This window comes from Chrysochloris asiatica, unplaced genomic scaffold (genome assembly GCF_000296735.1).
Source record: "Chrysochloris asiatica unplaced genomic scaffold, ChrAsi1.0 scaffold00038, whole genome shotgun sequence".
NCBI lineage: Eukaryota > Metazoa > Chordata > Mammalia > Afrosoricida > Chrysochloridae > Chrysochloris > Chrysochloris asiatica.
The window spans coordinates 4672514-4685594 of NW_006408556.1; the positions used below are offsets into that span (position 1 = coordinate 4672514).

Consider the following 13081-nt stretch of genomic DNA (forward strand, 5'->3'; position numbering starts at 1 on the left):
GAGTCTGTTCTGACTCATTGTTGTTAGGTGCCATTCAGTTCATGCCTACTCATAGCGACCTCACACACAACAGAACAAAACACTGCTGGTCCTGTGCCAACCTTACAATCTTTGCTACACTTGAGCCTACTGCTGCTGCCACTGTGCCAATCCATCTCCTGGGGAGTCTTCCACTTGTTCGCTGACCCTCCACTTTACCAATCATGATGTCCTTTTCCAGGGACTGGTCCCTCCTGATAATATGTCCTAAGTATGAGAGATGAAGTCTGGTCATCCTGGTTTCTAAGCTACATTCTGTTTGTACTGTTTCCAGTACAGATTTGTTTGTTATTTGGGTTTGCCCAAGGTACTTTTAATATTCTCCTCCATCACCATAACTTTTTTCTTCAGTAGCATTGGCTCCTGATCATATGCTACCTATTTAAATGCTTGAACACTGACTATTTCTTTTTGGTACAGTGACCCTCTATCCTTTCCATCTGTTTCTTTTTTTTGGATGCTTTCTGCGTTATTCAATATTTTGCCCATTGTTGTTGTTAGGTGCCATCGAGTCGGTACCCACCCATAGAGACCTTATAGCAGAACAAAACACTGCCCGATCCTGGACCAACCTCATTACTGTTGCCACACTTGAGTCCATCGATGCTGCCACTTGGCCAATCCATCTCGTTGGGGGTCTTCCTCTGTTTCTCTGACCCTCCACCTTACCAAACATGATATCCTTCTCCAGCAACCGGTCCGTCCTGACAATATGTTCAAAGTATGAGAGACGATGTTTGGCCATCTTGGCCTCTAAGGAGCCCTCTGGCTGCACTTCTTCCAAAACGGATCTATTGGTTCTTTTGACAGCCCATGGCACTTTCAATATTCTCCTCCAACATCATAACTCAAAGGCATCAATTCTTCTACGGTCTTCCCATGGAATCCTTCAAATATTGCAAGATGAGGCTTGAATTTTTTCTTCAGTTTCCTCAGCTTGAGAAATGCTGACCTTGTGGCTAGCAGCCATTGTTGTTCCTTTTAAGTGCCAAGTGCAGTGGAGTTGGTTCCTACTCAGAGCGACCCTGAGGAGTGCCGAGCTTGTACTTCAAACCGACCTTGTGGTCCAGTGCGTATCCTACAACACCACACCGACACATGTTAATTTGGGGGATGGGGAAGGCAATATACAAGAGGGAGGTTTGCAGAGGAAAGAGAAAAAAATTACTAAAAAAGGAATGTTTTTTAAAAAATGTAGTATACAAAAACAAGGGGAGAAAGACAAAGCAAAATCCATATGCTAAATTCTGAGACCACTCATAAGGAACGTTTTGAGGGTGAGGGTCCTCGCTCTTTTGAGAGCAGGGGCCCTCTTTTTTAATCTCTGCGGCTCTTGCTTGGAGAAGATATTCTCCATTATAAGGCTTAACACGTAACATCCAGGGCTCTTAACAACTGTTGACTGAATGGCAGGAACCGTAAATCAGTGACTGGAAGGCAGAAGCTGGCCCCCAGATGGGCTGTAGGTTCAAAGAAGGCGACGAGGGAGCCAGGGAGGATTGGGGTGGGGATGCTGGAACTGAGCAGGAGGAATTTGACGGCCGCAACCCCACCCTCCCGATTCGTGTCATTCAGGCTCTGGAGAGTAAGGCGAGGTTTTCCGGGGAGGAGTCGGCTCCTTTCCTCTCTCGACGCAGCCCTCCCGGCGCGCCCCCTCCTGCCTGAGTTCCAAGGCGCTGGCTGCGGTGCTGAAACCTCCCTGTCACCCAGGACCGGGAGGCGGGCCGGGCGCGAGCGAAGGGGGCGGAGTTCTCTGGATCTGGGCTCTGGAAAGGGGGGCCAGGCGGCGCTAGCAGGCCTGAGACATTGGTGGACCTGAAAGGAGGCAGGAGACGGAGACGTGAGACAGGTTCAACTAGAGCAGTCCCAAGCACCTGGACAAGCTTTCCCTGAAGAGGTCAAGGCTCTCCCTGCCCTACCAATGTCCTTTCCCTTACCTTGACTGGATCCTCAGCCTCTTCCCCAGATCCAACTGAGCAGGGGCCTACTTCTGGCCTCCATCCACAAAGTCAAAGACTTCCAGCACTCAGACTCCCAGCCCAGGGCCTGTTGCCCTCACCATGGTGAAGTTGCTGCCTGCCCAGGAGGCAGCCAAGATCTATCATACCAACTATGTGCGGAACTCACGGGCCATTGGTGTCATGTGGGGCACGCTAACCATCTGCTTCTCTGTGTTGGTCATGGCTCTCTTCATTCAACCTTACTGGATCGGTGACAGCGTCAACACGCCCCAGGCAGGGTATTTCGGCCTTTTCTCCTACTGCACAGGCAATGTGCTGTCCTCGGAGCTCATCTGCAAGGGCGGCCCCTTGGACTTCTCCTCCATTCCCTCCAGAGCCTTCAAGACCGCCATGTTCTTTGTGGCCTTGGCCATGTTCCTCATCATTGGCTCCATCATCTGCTTCAGTCTGTTCTTCATCTGTAACACGGCCACGGTGTACAAGATCTGCGCATGGATGCAACTGGCTGCTGGTGAGCAGGGATGGTGGGAAGGCAGGCAGGGGCAGTGGGTCCCAAGAAATAAATGTGTTCCAGAGTCATTTTACTGAGCCAGACAAACATTTACATACATATAACACTTTACAAAGTACTTTCACATATATCATCTGGAAGAGCCTCACCACTACCCAGTGAAGTAGACAGTCCTTCCATTTTGTAGATAAGGCCCTGAGCAGGTAATTGGACTTTGAGCACAAAGTAATGAGGGACAGAATTTTTTTATTCCATATCTTGTGCCTGGGTCACTCGCCTGACTTCAGAGCTGTCCTCCCTCCCCCATCTCACACTCTCCTCTATGTTCTCTGTATGATGAGGGAGGGATTGGGGTGAGTGAGTCAAGTCTTGGAATGAGCAGTGGGAGGCAGTGGGGGTGACAGTGTTAGGGGAGAAGGGAACAGAAGATTTCACAGCTTTGCATTGATGAGGAGTAGAATGGACCCCGGAAGAGTGATGGAGGCGATCAGGATCATTCTCTATCCTGTCTTCCTACCACCATCAGTGAGGCAGTCCTTTGAGCTAAGGATTGCCTTGTTCCTATGACTACTCTTGGGAGGGTAACAGAGCCTCAGTAACCCATGGACTCTTAAGCCTGACTACACTTTCAAAAGAAATACCCTCTGGAGATTCTGATCCAGTATGTCTGGGCTATTCAGATAAATGAATTTATCACTTGCTTTTCTTTGGGATTGGTGAGGGCAGGCCTTGGGTAGCTGGGGAGGGGGAGGTTCTGAAAGGGACAGTCACTGAGGCAGAAATAGCTGCTCCAGGGAGAACATGATACTAATTTGCCAAGTCTAGGGTAGATTACGCTATAAGATAAGCTATGGATTACTAACAAGGTTAGTGGTTCAAATCCACCATCCACTGCTCGGAAATCTTATACAAGGTCACTATGAATGTGAACCAACTTGATGGCACTTAACAACAACAGGCTAGATGTATGGAGTTCTGGTGTGGCACTGTAGGATAAGCAGTTCAAACCCACTAGCTGCTCCTTGGAAATCCTATACAGGGTTGCTATGCGTTGGAACCAGCTTGACAGCATTTAACAACAGGGTAGATGTACAGGTGTCATCTATTGTTGTGACATGAAAATATTACTCTGTGTAGCTGAGGAATGAGTGTGACATCAGGGCCTTGAAAAGACTGGGGCTGAGGTGGATGTATGTGGATGTGTGTCTGTGTGTGGGAGGGTGCAGAGGGAAATTGAGGCCTGCAGATTAGTATTTCTCTCTCTCCCTCTATTGTCATCTCTCTTGTGAGATGTCCCTTGTCCACTCATCTTTGTATCTCCAGCACAGTGCCTGACACACAGAAGGTGCTTGGTATAATTTTTTCTCAAGTGAATTTAGGGTGAGATCAGGACTTTGTAAGTCAGGCTGAGGAATTTGAATGTGGTTTTCTGGGCAGTTGAAGGTCCTTGATCAAGACTGTGCTTTAGAACGTTGAGTGTTGGACAGGTGGGAAAAAGGGAGGGACTGGAGGTGAGCAGAGCCATCAGGAAACTATTGAATTGCAAGTGGGGAGAGTGTGGTCTGAGGCTCTAGGGAGGGGAGAGGAGAAAAGACAAGGAATGGGGCTGTGGGCATTGGTAGAGGGTGGGACCTGAAATCTATATCATCCCCCACCCACCCACCGACTCAGCTGTCATTTGCTGAGGGGGAAGGGGGACAGCAGACCATCTGAGTCAGGCTCCATCTGGGTCATGGAGCTGGAGACACTGAGAGTGGAGGTGACCAGATGCCGTCCTATGAAACATTGATGCTGAGGGAGGGTGGAGGTGGCATCATGTTCCATCCTACAGTGCTGGGGAAGGGAGGAGGATGAGCCAAAGGGAGAGAAGATGAGAGGGTTACCCACAGAGAGCAGCTGGGAGATGCATCCATTTGACAAGGTCTGTGTAGTGGTTACGAATCGGGCTGCGAACTGCAAGGTCAGCAGTTCGAAACTACCAGCTGCTCCACGGGAGAAAGAAGAGGCTTTCTGCTCCTGTAAAGATTTACAGCCTCGGAAACCCTGTTCAGGGTCGCTATGGGTTGGAACTGACTCAACAGCACTTAACAACAACAAAGTGAGATTGGAATCCTGGTGTGACGCTGTGGGTTAATGCGCTAGACTACAAGGTCAGTTTGAACTGCAAAGTTGACAGTTCAAGCTTACCAACCGTTCCTTGGAAACCCTATACAGGATGGCTATGAGTCAGAATCGACTCAACAGCACGTAACAAAGTGAGACTGGAGTTCTGGTGTGGCCTTATAGGATAAGCACTGGACCACTAACCATAAGGTTGACAGTGTAGGCCCACCAGCTGCTCCTTGGAAACCCTATACAGGATCGTTATGAATTGGAACTGACTTGATGGCACTTAATGATAATAAAGTGAGATTAATCTTTCCAAGAAGCCAAGACTGGAGAAGACGGGGAGAAAGGGGAAGTGGACTGCTGCTTGGCAGTGTGGGGCTGCAGGTAAACAACATTGGTGGAGTCGCTGAATGCCAGGGGTAAGTCCCATCCCCTAGGATCACAGGCAGGACAAGTTGCTTGTCTTCTCTACGCCTTGGTTACCTCATTGTGTGAGGACAGTGTGATATAATGCAAGTAAAACACTTGGCACGATGCCTAGCACATAGTAGAAGCTTGGCAATATAAAAAACACAGAAATCTACTCTATCAGTCAGGAGAGGGAAGGAGAAGCCACTAACAAACAACCTCCCAAACCTTAATGGCTTAAAACAAAGGTTTGTTTCTTCTCATGTGACATACCCAGTGAGGGTCAGCTGGTTCTGCCATTGTTTTTAGGTGCTGTTGAGTTGGTTCTGACTCATACAACCCCATGCACGACAGAAGCAAATACTGCCTGGTGCTGTGCCATCTTCATAATTGTTACATTTGAACCCATTGCTGCTGCCACCCCCATTTCGTTGGGAGGTCTCCCTCTTTGTTGCCGACCTTCCGCTGTCCCAAGCTTGATGTCCTTCTACTAATACCCCCAATTTTACAGATGAGAAAACCATAGCTAAGAAAGCTGAAGTGGCTTGCTCTGCGTCGTACAGCTGATTAGTGGAGAGCTAGGCTTCAAATCTGGCAGACGGGCCTAATGTTCCTCAGACTTTCTTATGGAGAGAATCACACTAATGGCGCTTGGTAACATCACAAATTCCTGAGCCCAGCCTAGACTTTCTGAAACTGAATCCACTGGAAAGATGCCTGGGAGCAACATTTTCCTTAGAACAAAGTTGAGAAGGCATAGGAAGGTAGGTGGAATGCAAATAAGAATCACAGGGAGGAAGCCTGATAACTGTTGTTACATGGAGAAGGTTGTAACCATTAAGATGAAACAAAGTGTCTGATTTGTTGAACGTAAAGCTGATGATCTAGTCTGTAAACCTTCACTCAATTCATAATAAAAAGTTTTTTTTTAAAAAAAGATGCCTGGTAGGCAGCATTTTAAACAAATTCGGGAAAGAGTGGGTAACTGCACTGTGCTGGCTTGGATAAGTGTAAGGATGGAGGCAATTGGTTTGCATGAGTAGCAGATTCATGTAGGAAGCAGCAAGCCATGGAGCTGAAAAGTCTCCTGTGTTCATCAAAGGAGATACTTGACTTGTGGGCCACATCATTATTTAATGTTCTGGTGAGGCACTATAGGATCAGCACTGGACTGCTAGCCGCAAGATCAGCAGATCAAGCCCACCAGCTTTAGAAACCCTATGCAGGGTTGCTATGAATCAGAACTGACTCGGTGGTACTTCACAAGAAGAAGAAAAAAGCGCTGCTGACCAAACTCAGACCTGACACTTTTTTATTTCCCTGATTTATGAGATCATTCTAGTTTCAGAGATGTTGAAATGCAAACAGATGTTCATTGCTTCAGAGCAGAGTTCTCTGGAGGACTCTGAAAGCAGGGTAGAGAGTGTCTGGTCAAGTCCAAGGAGAAGAAAGTGGCTGAGGGTCTGGTTGGACCGCCTGGTATGGTTGGAACCCTCCCAGGGCCTTTGCTCCTGACTACTGGTACCAGGAACAAGCCACTGTCGCTCTTGCAGCCTCAGCTTTCTCACCCACACTCTACAAGGATGGTGGCAGCTGTGCCTCTCAGAGGAGAGATGGCAGAGAACAGAGTGCAAGCAAACTTGGGAATCAGGGAGAGGTAGCAGATTGTGCTCACTGCCTAATGCCATCCACATCCCTTCTTGCCTTCTCAGCCACAGGTCTGGCGATTGGCTGCCTGGTCTACCCAGATGGTTGGGACTCAAGTGAGGTACGGCGCATGTGTGGGGAGAAGACCGGCAAGTACACACTGGGCCACTGCACCATCCGCTGGGCCTTCATGCTGGCCATCCTTAGCATCGGTGATGCCCTCATCCTCTCCTTCCTGGCCTTCGTGCTGGGCTACCGGCAGGACAAACTCCTCCCTGATGACTACAGGGCCGATGGAAATGGTAATCTACCCCTGCCCCCAGTGACCCCAGGCTGGGGTGGGGAGTTCCTCTCAGTCAGCCACCCAAGGCTTGGCCCCTGACCAAAGGGTGGGACTTCCAAGACCATTCAGACAGCCCTATCGTACCAGAGGCTGGAGGCCACTGGAGAAGTAAGGCTGTCTGTAATTGCAGGATGTACTTTCACATCTTCGGCCTGGAAGTCAAGTGAGGTCTCTCCTAGAAGGAAGCCCTGAGACTGGGTCTTGAAGTAACCATGGGGAGTTTGCTAGACAGAGGATGAATTGTGGGGAAGGAGAAGAGGGCTGTCTCTATCACTGTACAATTGATTCTGCAGCTCTTGACTCATGGGAACTATTAGAGGCTTGTTGGTAAGTGCTGTCAAGTAGGTTCTGACTCATAATGACCCTATATGAGGTTTCCGAGGAGCAGCTGGTGGGTTTGAACTGCTGACCTTGTGCTTTGTAGTCCATTGCTGATCCTACAGCACCACACCAGGAGTCTATTAGGGCCTAGTTCCCTTAAAGGAAAGCAAAATGGAACCAGTATTTGCAGAGCCTCTTCCACATGCAAGAATGTTACTATGAGTCAGAACCAACTCGACGGTTGTTGTTGTTGTTAAGTACCGTCGCGTTGGTTCCGACACAGAGCGACCCTGTATAGGGTTCCTGAGGAGCAGTTCCAACTGACTTTTCAGTGTAGCGCATTAATCCACAGAGTCACATCAGGACTCTTAACAACAACTAGTATCCAGAATATATAAAGAAGTCCTATAACTCAACAATAAAAAGAGAAGTAGCCCAATTTTTTTTAAATGGACAAAGGATTTGAACACACAGTTCTCAAAAAAGATAGACAAATAGCAAATAAGTACATGAAAAGAAAAGCACATTTGTCATCCGAAATACAAACCAAAGGCACATGGGTTAATGCACTGGACTGGAAAGTTGATTTGAATCATAAGGTTGGTGGTTCGAGCTCACCAGCCACACATCGGAAACCCTATACAGGTTCACTATGGGTCGGAACTGATGCAATAGCACTTAACAATAACCGCTAGGATGGCTAGAATAAAAAATAGAGACAATAATAAGTGTTGGTAAGGAAACAGAGAAATTGGAACCTTCATTCATTACTGGTGGGAATGTAAAATGGTACCACTGCTTTGCAAACAGTCTGGCAGGTCCTCAAAGGTTAAACAGAGAGTTAGCATGGTGGTAGTTGTGGTTATGTGCCATGGAGTCGGTTCCGACTCATAGCGACCCTGTACAGGGTTTCCAAGGCTGTAAATCTTTATGGGAGCAGAAAGCCTCATTTTTCTCCCATGTTAGCATATGACCCAGCAAATCCACTCCTGAAGACACAAAACTTGTATATAAATGCTCATAGCAGCATTATTCATAATAGCTAAAATGTGAAAACAAACCAAATGCCCATCAAGTGAAGAATGGAGAGATATAGTGTCTATGTCCATATGCTGTTGTTGTTGTTAGGTGTCATTGAGTTGGTTCTGACTCATAACGTCCCTCTATAGGGTTTTTAAAGAGTGGGCTGATGACTTTAAACTGACCTTTCAGTTCAGCACATTTAAACCACAGTGCCACACCAGGAATTCATGCAATGGGATATTATTCAGCCACAAAAAGGAATGAAGTACTGATACATGTCACAACATGGATGAACCCTGAATGTATTATGCTAAGTGAAAGAAGTCAGACAGAAAAGGCCATGTATTATATTATTTTCATTAAATATCCACAACAGACAAAAAGTAAAATAGTGGTAGGAAATACAATAAGTTTCCTTTCAGGGGGAAGAAACAGTTCTGGAATTCGATAGTACTTATAATTGTTCAACTCTGTAAATATACTGCGTTGTACACTTTGTTGGTGTTGTTAAGTGCCATCGAGTCAGTTCTGACTCATAGCACCCCTGTATAGGGTTTCCGAGGAGCAGCTGGTGGGTTTGAATCACTGACCTTGTGGCTAGCAGTCCGGTGCTTATACTACAGCACCACACCAGGACTCAATCATACACTTTACGTGAGTAAATTCTCTATTATGTTAATTATATCTCAATTGTAAAAATAAAGATTGTGCTAAGGTGTAGACTACATACATAAAGCCCTAACAATACCTGCACATGTCAGTGGTGTTAGTTCTCACCCCCCTACTGTCTTTTCGACATCTCCACCTTCTTTATATCATCCATCTGTCAATCACCACCAGCTAACGAGCTCTGGTAGCATGTTGTTGTTGTTGTTAAGTGCCGTCGAGTCAATTCCGACCCATAGCGACCCTGTACAGGGTTTCCGAGGGTGTAAATCTTTACGGGAGTAGAAAGCCTCATCTTTCTCCCGCGGAGCAGCTGGTAGTTTCGAACCGCTGACCTTAAGGTTCGCAGCCCGATTCGTAACCACTACGCTACAAATCGGGCTGCAAACCCAAGGTCAGCAGTTAGAAACTACCAGCTGTTCCGCAGGAGAAAAGATGAACCTTTCTGCTCCCATAAAGATTTACAGCCTCAGAAACCCTGTACATGGTCGCTATGAGTCAGAACCGACTCCACGGCACATAAGCACCAACCACCACCACCCGGGGTTCAGACATAGTTAGGCATTAGGGATATGAGTGAAGAAATCAATATAGGCATATACAGGCTGATGAACATCATGAACAAAAAGTACATGCTTTCATGAGAATGAATAAGAAGAATCTGATCTACGTGGGGGAGAAGTAAGAGCTCTGGTAGCGTAGTGGTTACGAATCAGGCTGTGAACCGTAAGGTAAGCAGTTCGAAACTACCAGCTGCTCCGCGGAAGAAAGATGAGGCTTTCGGCTCCTGTAAAGATTTACAGCCTTGGAAACCCTGTTCAGGGTCACATTGGGTCAGAACCGACTCGATGGCACTTAACAACAAACAACAATGGTAGTGTGTGGAGACTGATCCTACAACCATATACTTTTCTCTCCTTTTCCATGACAGAGGAAGTCTGAAGCAGCTGATGAGCCGGTGAGTAGTTGTATTGGAGAGTGGTCTGGGTGCCTCTAGAAACCGGCTGTAATGAATCCACAGGTGGGATGATTCTTGGGCTGGGCTGTAGGGGCTGCAATGGGTCTGGGAAGGAAGAAAGAGAGGTAACAAGAGTCCCCTGGCATCTGTGATCTTCACTAGGGGGTGCTGACAACCAGGAAGCTTTGACTTTTGCTTGGGTCCTGAGAAGTGGAACAGAGTAAAATAATGTAAACTAGGCAGGTGGCTAGTTTCATAAACTAGTTTCATAAACTGGGTGGAGCCTGGCAAATAAAAAACAGACTGTTTTTAAGTCAGTATTGTAATTTGGACCCTTATTTTCAAAAAGAACTTTAAATGATTTATAGGAGAAACTAAAAAACCAAAAATAGAAAGCAAAAGTCATAGAGGAAAACAAATATTCTGGGAAGCTAGGCTAATAGAATTGTTTGCTGCTGTTAAATGCTGTTGAGTCAGTTCCAACTCATAGCAACCCTGTATAGGAGTGGCTGGTGGATTTGAACTGCCAACCTTTTTGTTAGCTTATTCAATTTTAATGTCTAGTTCAAAAGGAAGCACAACATATATATTTCTTTATTATCTTTTAAGTTTCAAAAATGTGATTTAACAAGAACATTAAGGGACACAGTAAAGAAAAAAAGTCCACAACAGTACCATACAAAAACCCACTGCCGTTGAGTTCGGACTCATATTGACCCTTACAGGTCAGAATAGAACTGCCTCACAGGGTTTCCAAGGTTGGAATCCAGAGTGGCTAGTGGGTTAAAACCGTCGATTTTTCCAGTTAGCCACTGTGCCACCAGAACTCCTGTCCTTAATAATTGTTAAGTGCCATCGAGTCGCTTTCGACTCACAGTAATCCTGTATAACAGGGACAGGGACTTTTTATGCCAAAATGTACAGCATCATTTGCAGGCCATACAAAAACATCAGCTTAAAAGACTAGCCTGCTGTGTTTGGCCAGGAGTCCTGATGTGGTGCTGTTGGTTAATGTGCTGGACTGTAAAGTTGGTTTGCACCGCAAGGTTGGCGGTTCAAGCTCACCAACTGCTCTTCAGAAACCCTATACAGGGTCACTGTGAGTCAGAACTGGTTCAACAGCACTTAACAACAATAAGGTTGGCAGTCTGGACGTTCCCCCCTGCTGTATAGGGTTTTCTGAGGAGCAGCTAGTAGGTTTGAACTGCTGACCTTGTGGTTCCCAGTCCATGGTTTATCCTATAGTGCCACACCAGGAGTCTTTCTTCCTTAATTAATTAAGTAATTAGTTAAGTAATCTGGTTCTGACTCATAGTGACCCTATAGGGTTTCCAAGGAGCAACTGGTTGGTTTGAACTGCTGACCTGGAGGTTCAAATCAACCTGTGGTCCAGTGTATCATCCTGCAGCACCACACCAGGACTCCATATTTGCATGGGTTATTGTTGTTGTTAAGTGCTGTTGAGTCGATTCTGACCCATAGTGACCCTGTGTAGGGTTTCCAAGGAGCAGCTGGTGAACTTGAACCACCGACCTTGAAATTCAAACAGCTTTGCAGTCTGGCTCATTAGCCCATAGCACCATGGGTAGGAGGGACTATCTCCATTTAATGCCTTACTATTTTTGGAAAGTATGCTCTAATTTTCGACTATAAGGATACAGATACATTTTAAATCACTTACTAGAGCATGCTTTTCAAACTTTAGAGTGCCTATCTGGGGATCTTGTTAAATGCAGATTCTGATTCAGTTGGTGCTGGGGCTTGTAGGAGGCATTTCTCACCAGCTCCCTAGTGATGAGTTTCTTAAACAAACAAGGGGCACACTTTGAGGAGCAAAGTATTTAAATATAAACATGTTCTTGTGTTTTTGTAATGTTCGTTTTAAAAGTCACAATCGCCACAGCACTAGTTTACAATGAATTGTTGAACCAGACCTTGATTACTAGACATAACTAATCGCTTTTTGCATCTGCTGATAAAATTCCTGCACTGAACTGCTAAGTAACAGGGTAACTACCCCTCCATTCCACATCTCCCTCCCCCTTTGTAGGTATTACATTTATATAATTGAGTTTTCACATGAGGGACACTGAATACTGTCTTACAGTTTTGAGGAGGTCTGCTGTGTCTGGGTAGAACTGAAGTAAAACATGTGAGTACACATGCTGGCTTTTTAAAATGTACAATTTTATAATCTTGCAATCTGTGTTGCTTTGTTTTTCTTATACTACAGGTCATCTATTTCCCAAATAATGGGAAATTAGGAACTCTTAATTCTTCAGAGAAAGAAATCTTGTGTCTTCCAAGTTTCCCTGATCCTGGCCCTGAAACGTTTTGTTGTAGGGTTAGAGCCTCACAGTCTACAGAGACAACAGAGAACTCCTGCTTGCCTACAGAGAACTCGTTCTGGTGGAGAACTGCAGTGACCCACATCAAAAAATGCAGAGGCTGAGTGGTGTGTGGTGCTTGCCGTATCACTCTCTGGCTTGCCCTTGCCAGTTCTGTCTCTGACAATCTAGTAACTGAGCATACAGTCCTTTGAAGATGCACAGAAACTCCCCCCATTCCTAAATAGTTCAAAATGGGCTGTAGCTGAGTTGTTTGTAAGCGTGCTGGCTCATTGTAGATTGAGGCTGAGTCTTCTCCCTTCTCACATTTTGTTTTCTTATTGTTGTTCAGAGGAAGGTACACACAGAGGGCGTGGGCCATAAGAACCTGAATCCTTTAACATCTATGAGGAAGTCTTATAAAATTGGAGTGAACATAGGCTCAAAACACTTGAGACTAAATTGATTTTTACCCGCTTGAAGCAAAGAAAATCACATTTCTTCCTAGTGCCCACATTTACCCAATCATAATTGGCTACTAGCTTTAGAAATGTATTACTTATATCCAAATAAATTCAGCTGCAAGAATAGATGACATTTCTTCTTTAAAAAAATAAAATGAGATTTGGCACACTAAATGGTGAATTTTCTGTCAGACTCCTCATGGAATTTAGCTAATACTTCAACTGTAGTAAATACCAAGACAAAGAGAGACTCTTAAGGCCATCCCTGCCTGGCGGATGGTATGTAGAAAAAAGGATGTTGTTG

At 45.8% G+C, this 13081-nt stretch overlaps 1 protein-coding gene across 1 annotated transcript; it reads left to right on the forward strand.

The window, feature by feature from the left end:
* Nucleotides 1-2099: 2099 nt before the first annotated feature.
* Nucleotides 2100-7057, forward strand: LHFPL5 (lipoma HMGIC fusion partner-like 5). Its single transcript, XM_006860567.1, has 2 exons — nucleotides 2100-2511; nucleotides 6741-7057. Exons 1-2 carry the CDS (start codon nucleotides 2100-2102, stop codon nucleotides 7055-7057), a joined length of 729 nt encoding a protein of 242 aa, XP_006860629.1.
* Nucleotides 7058-13081: the final 6024 nt, after the last annotated feature.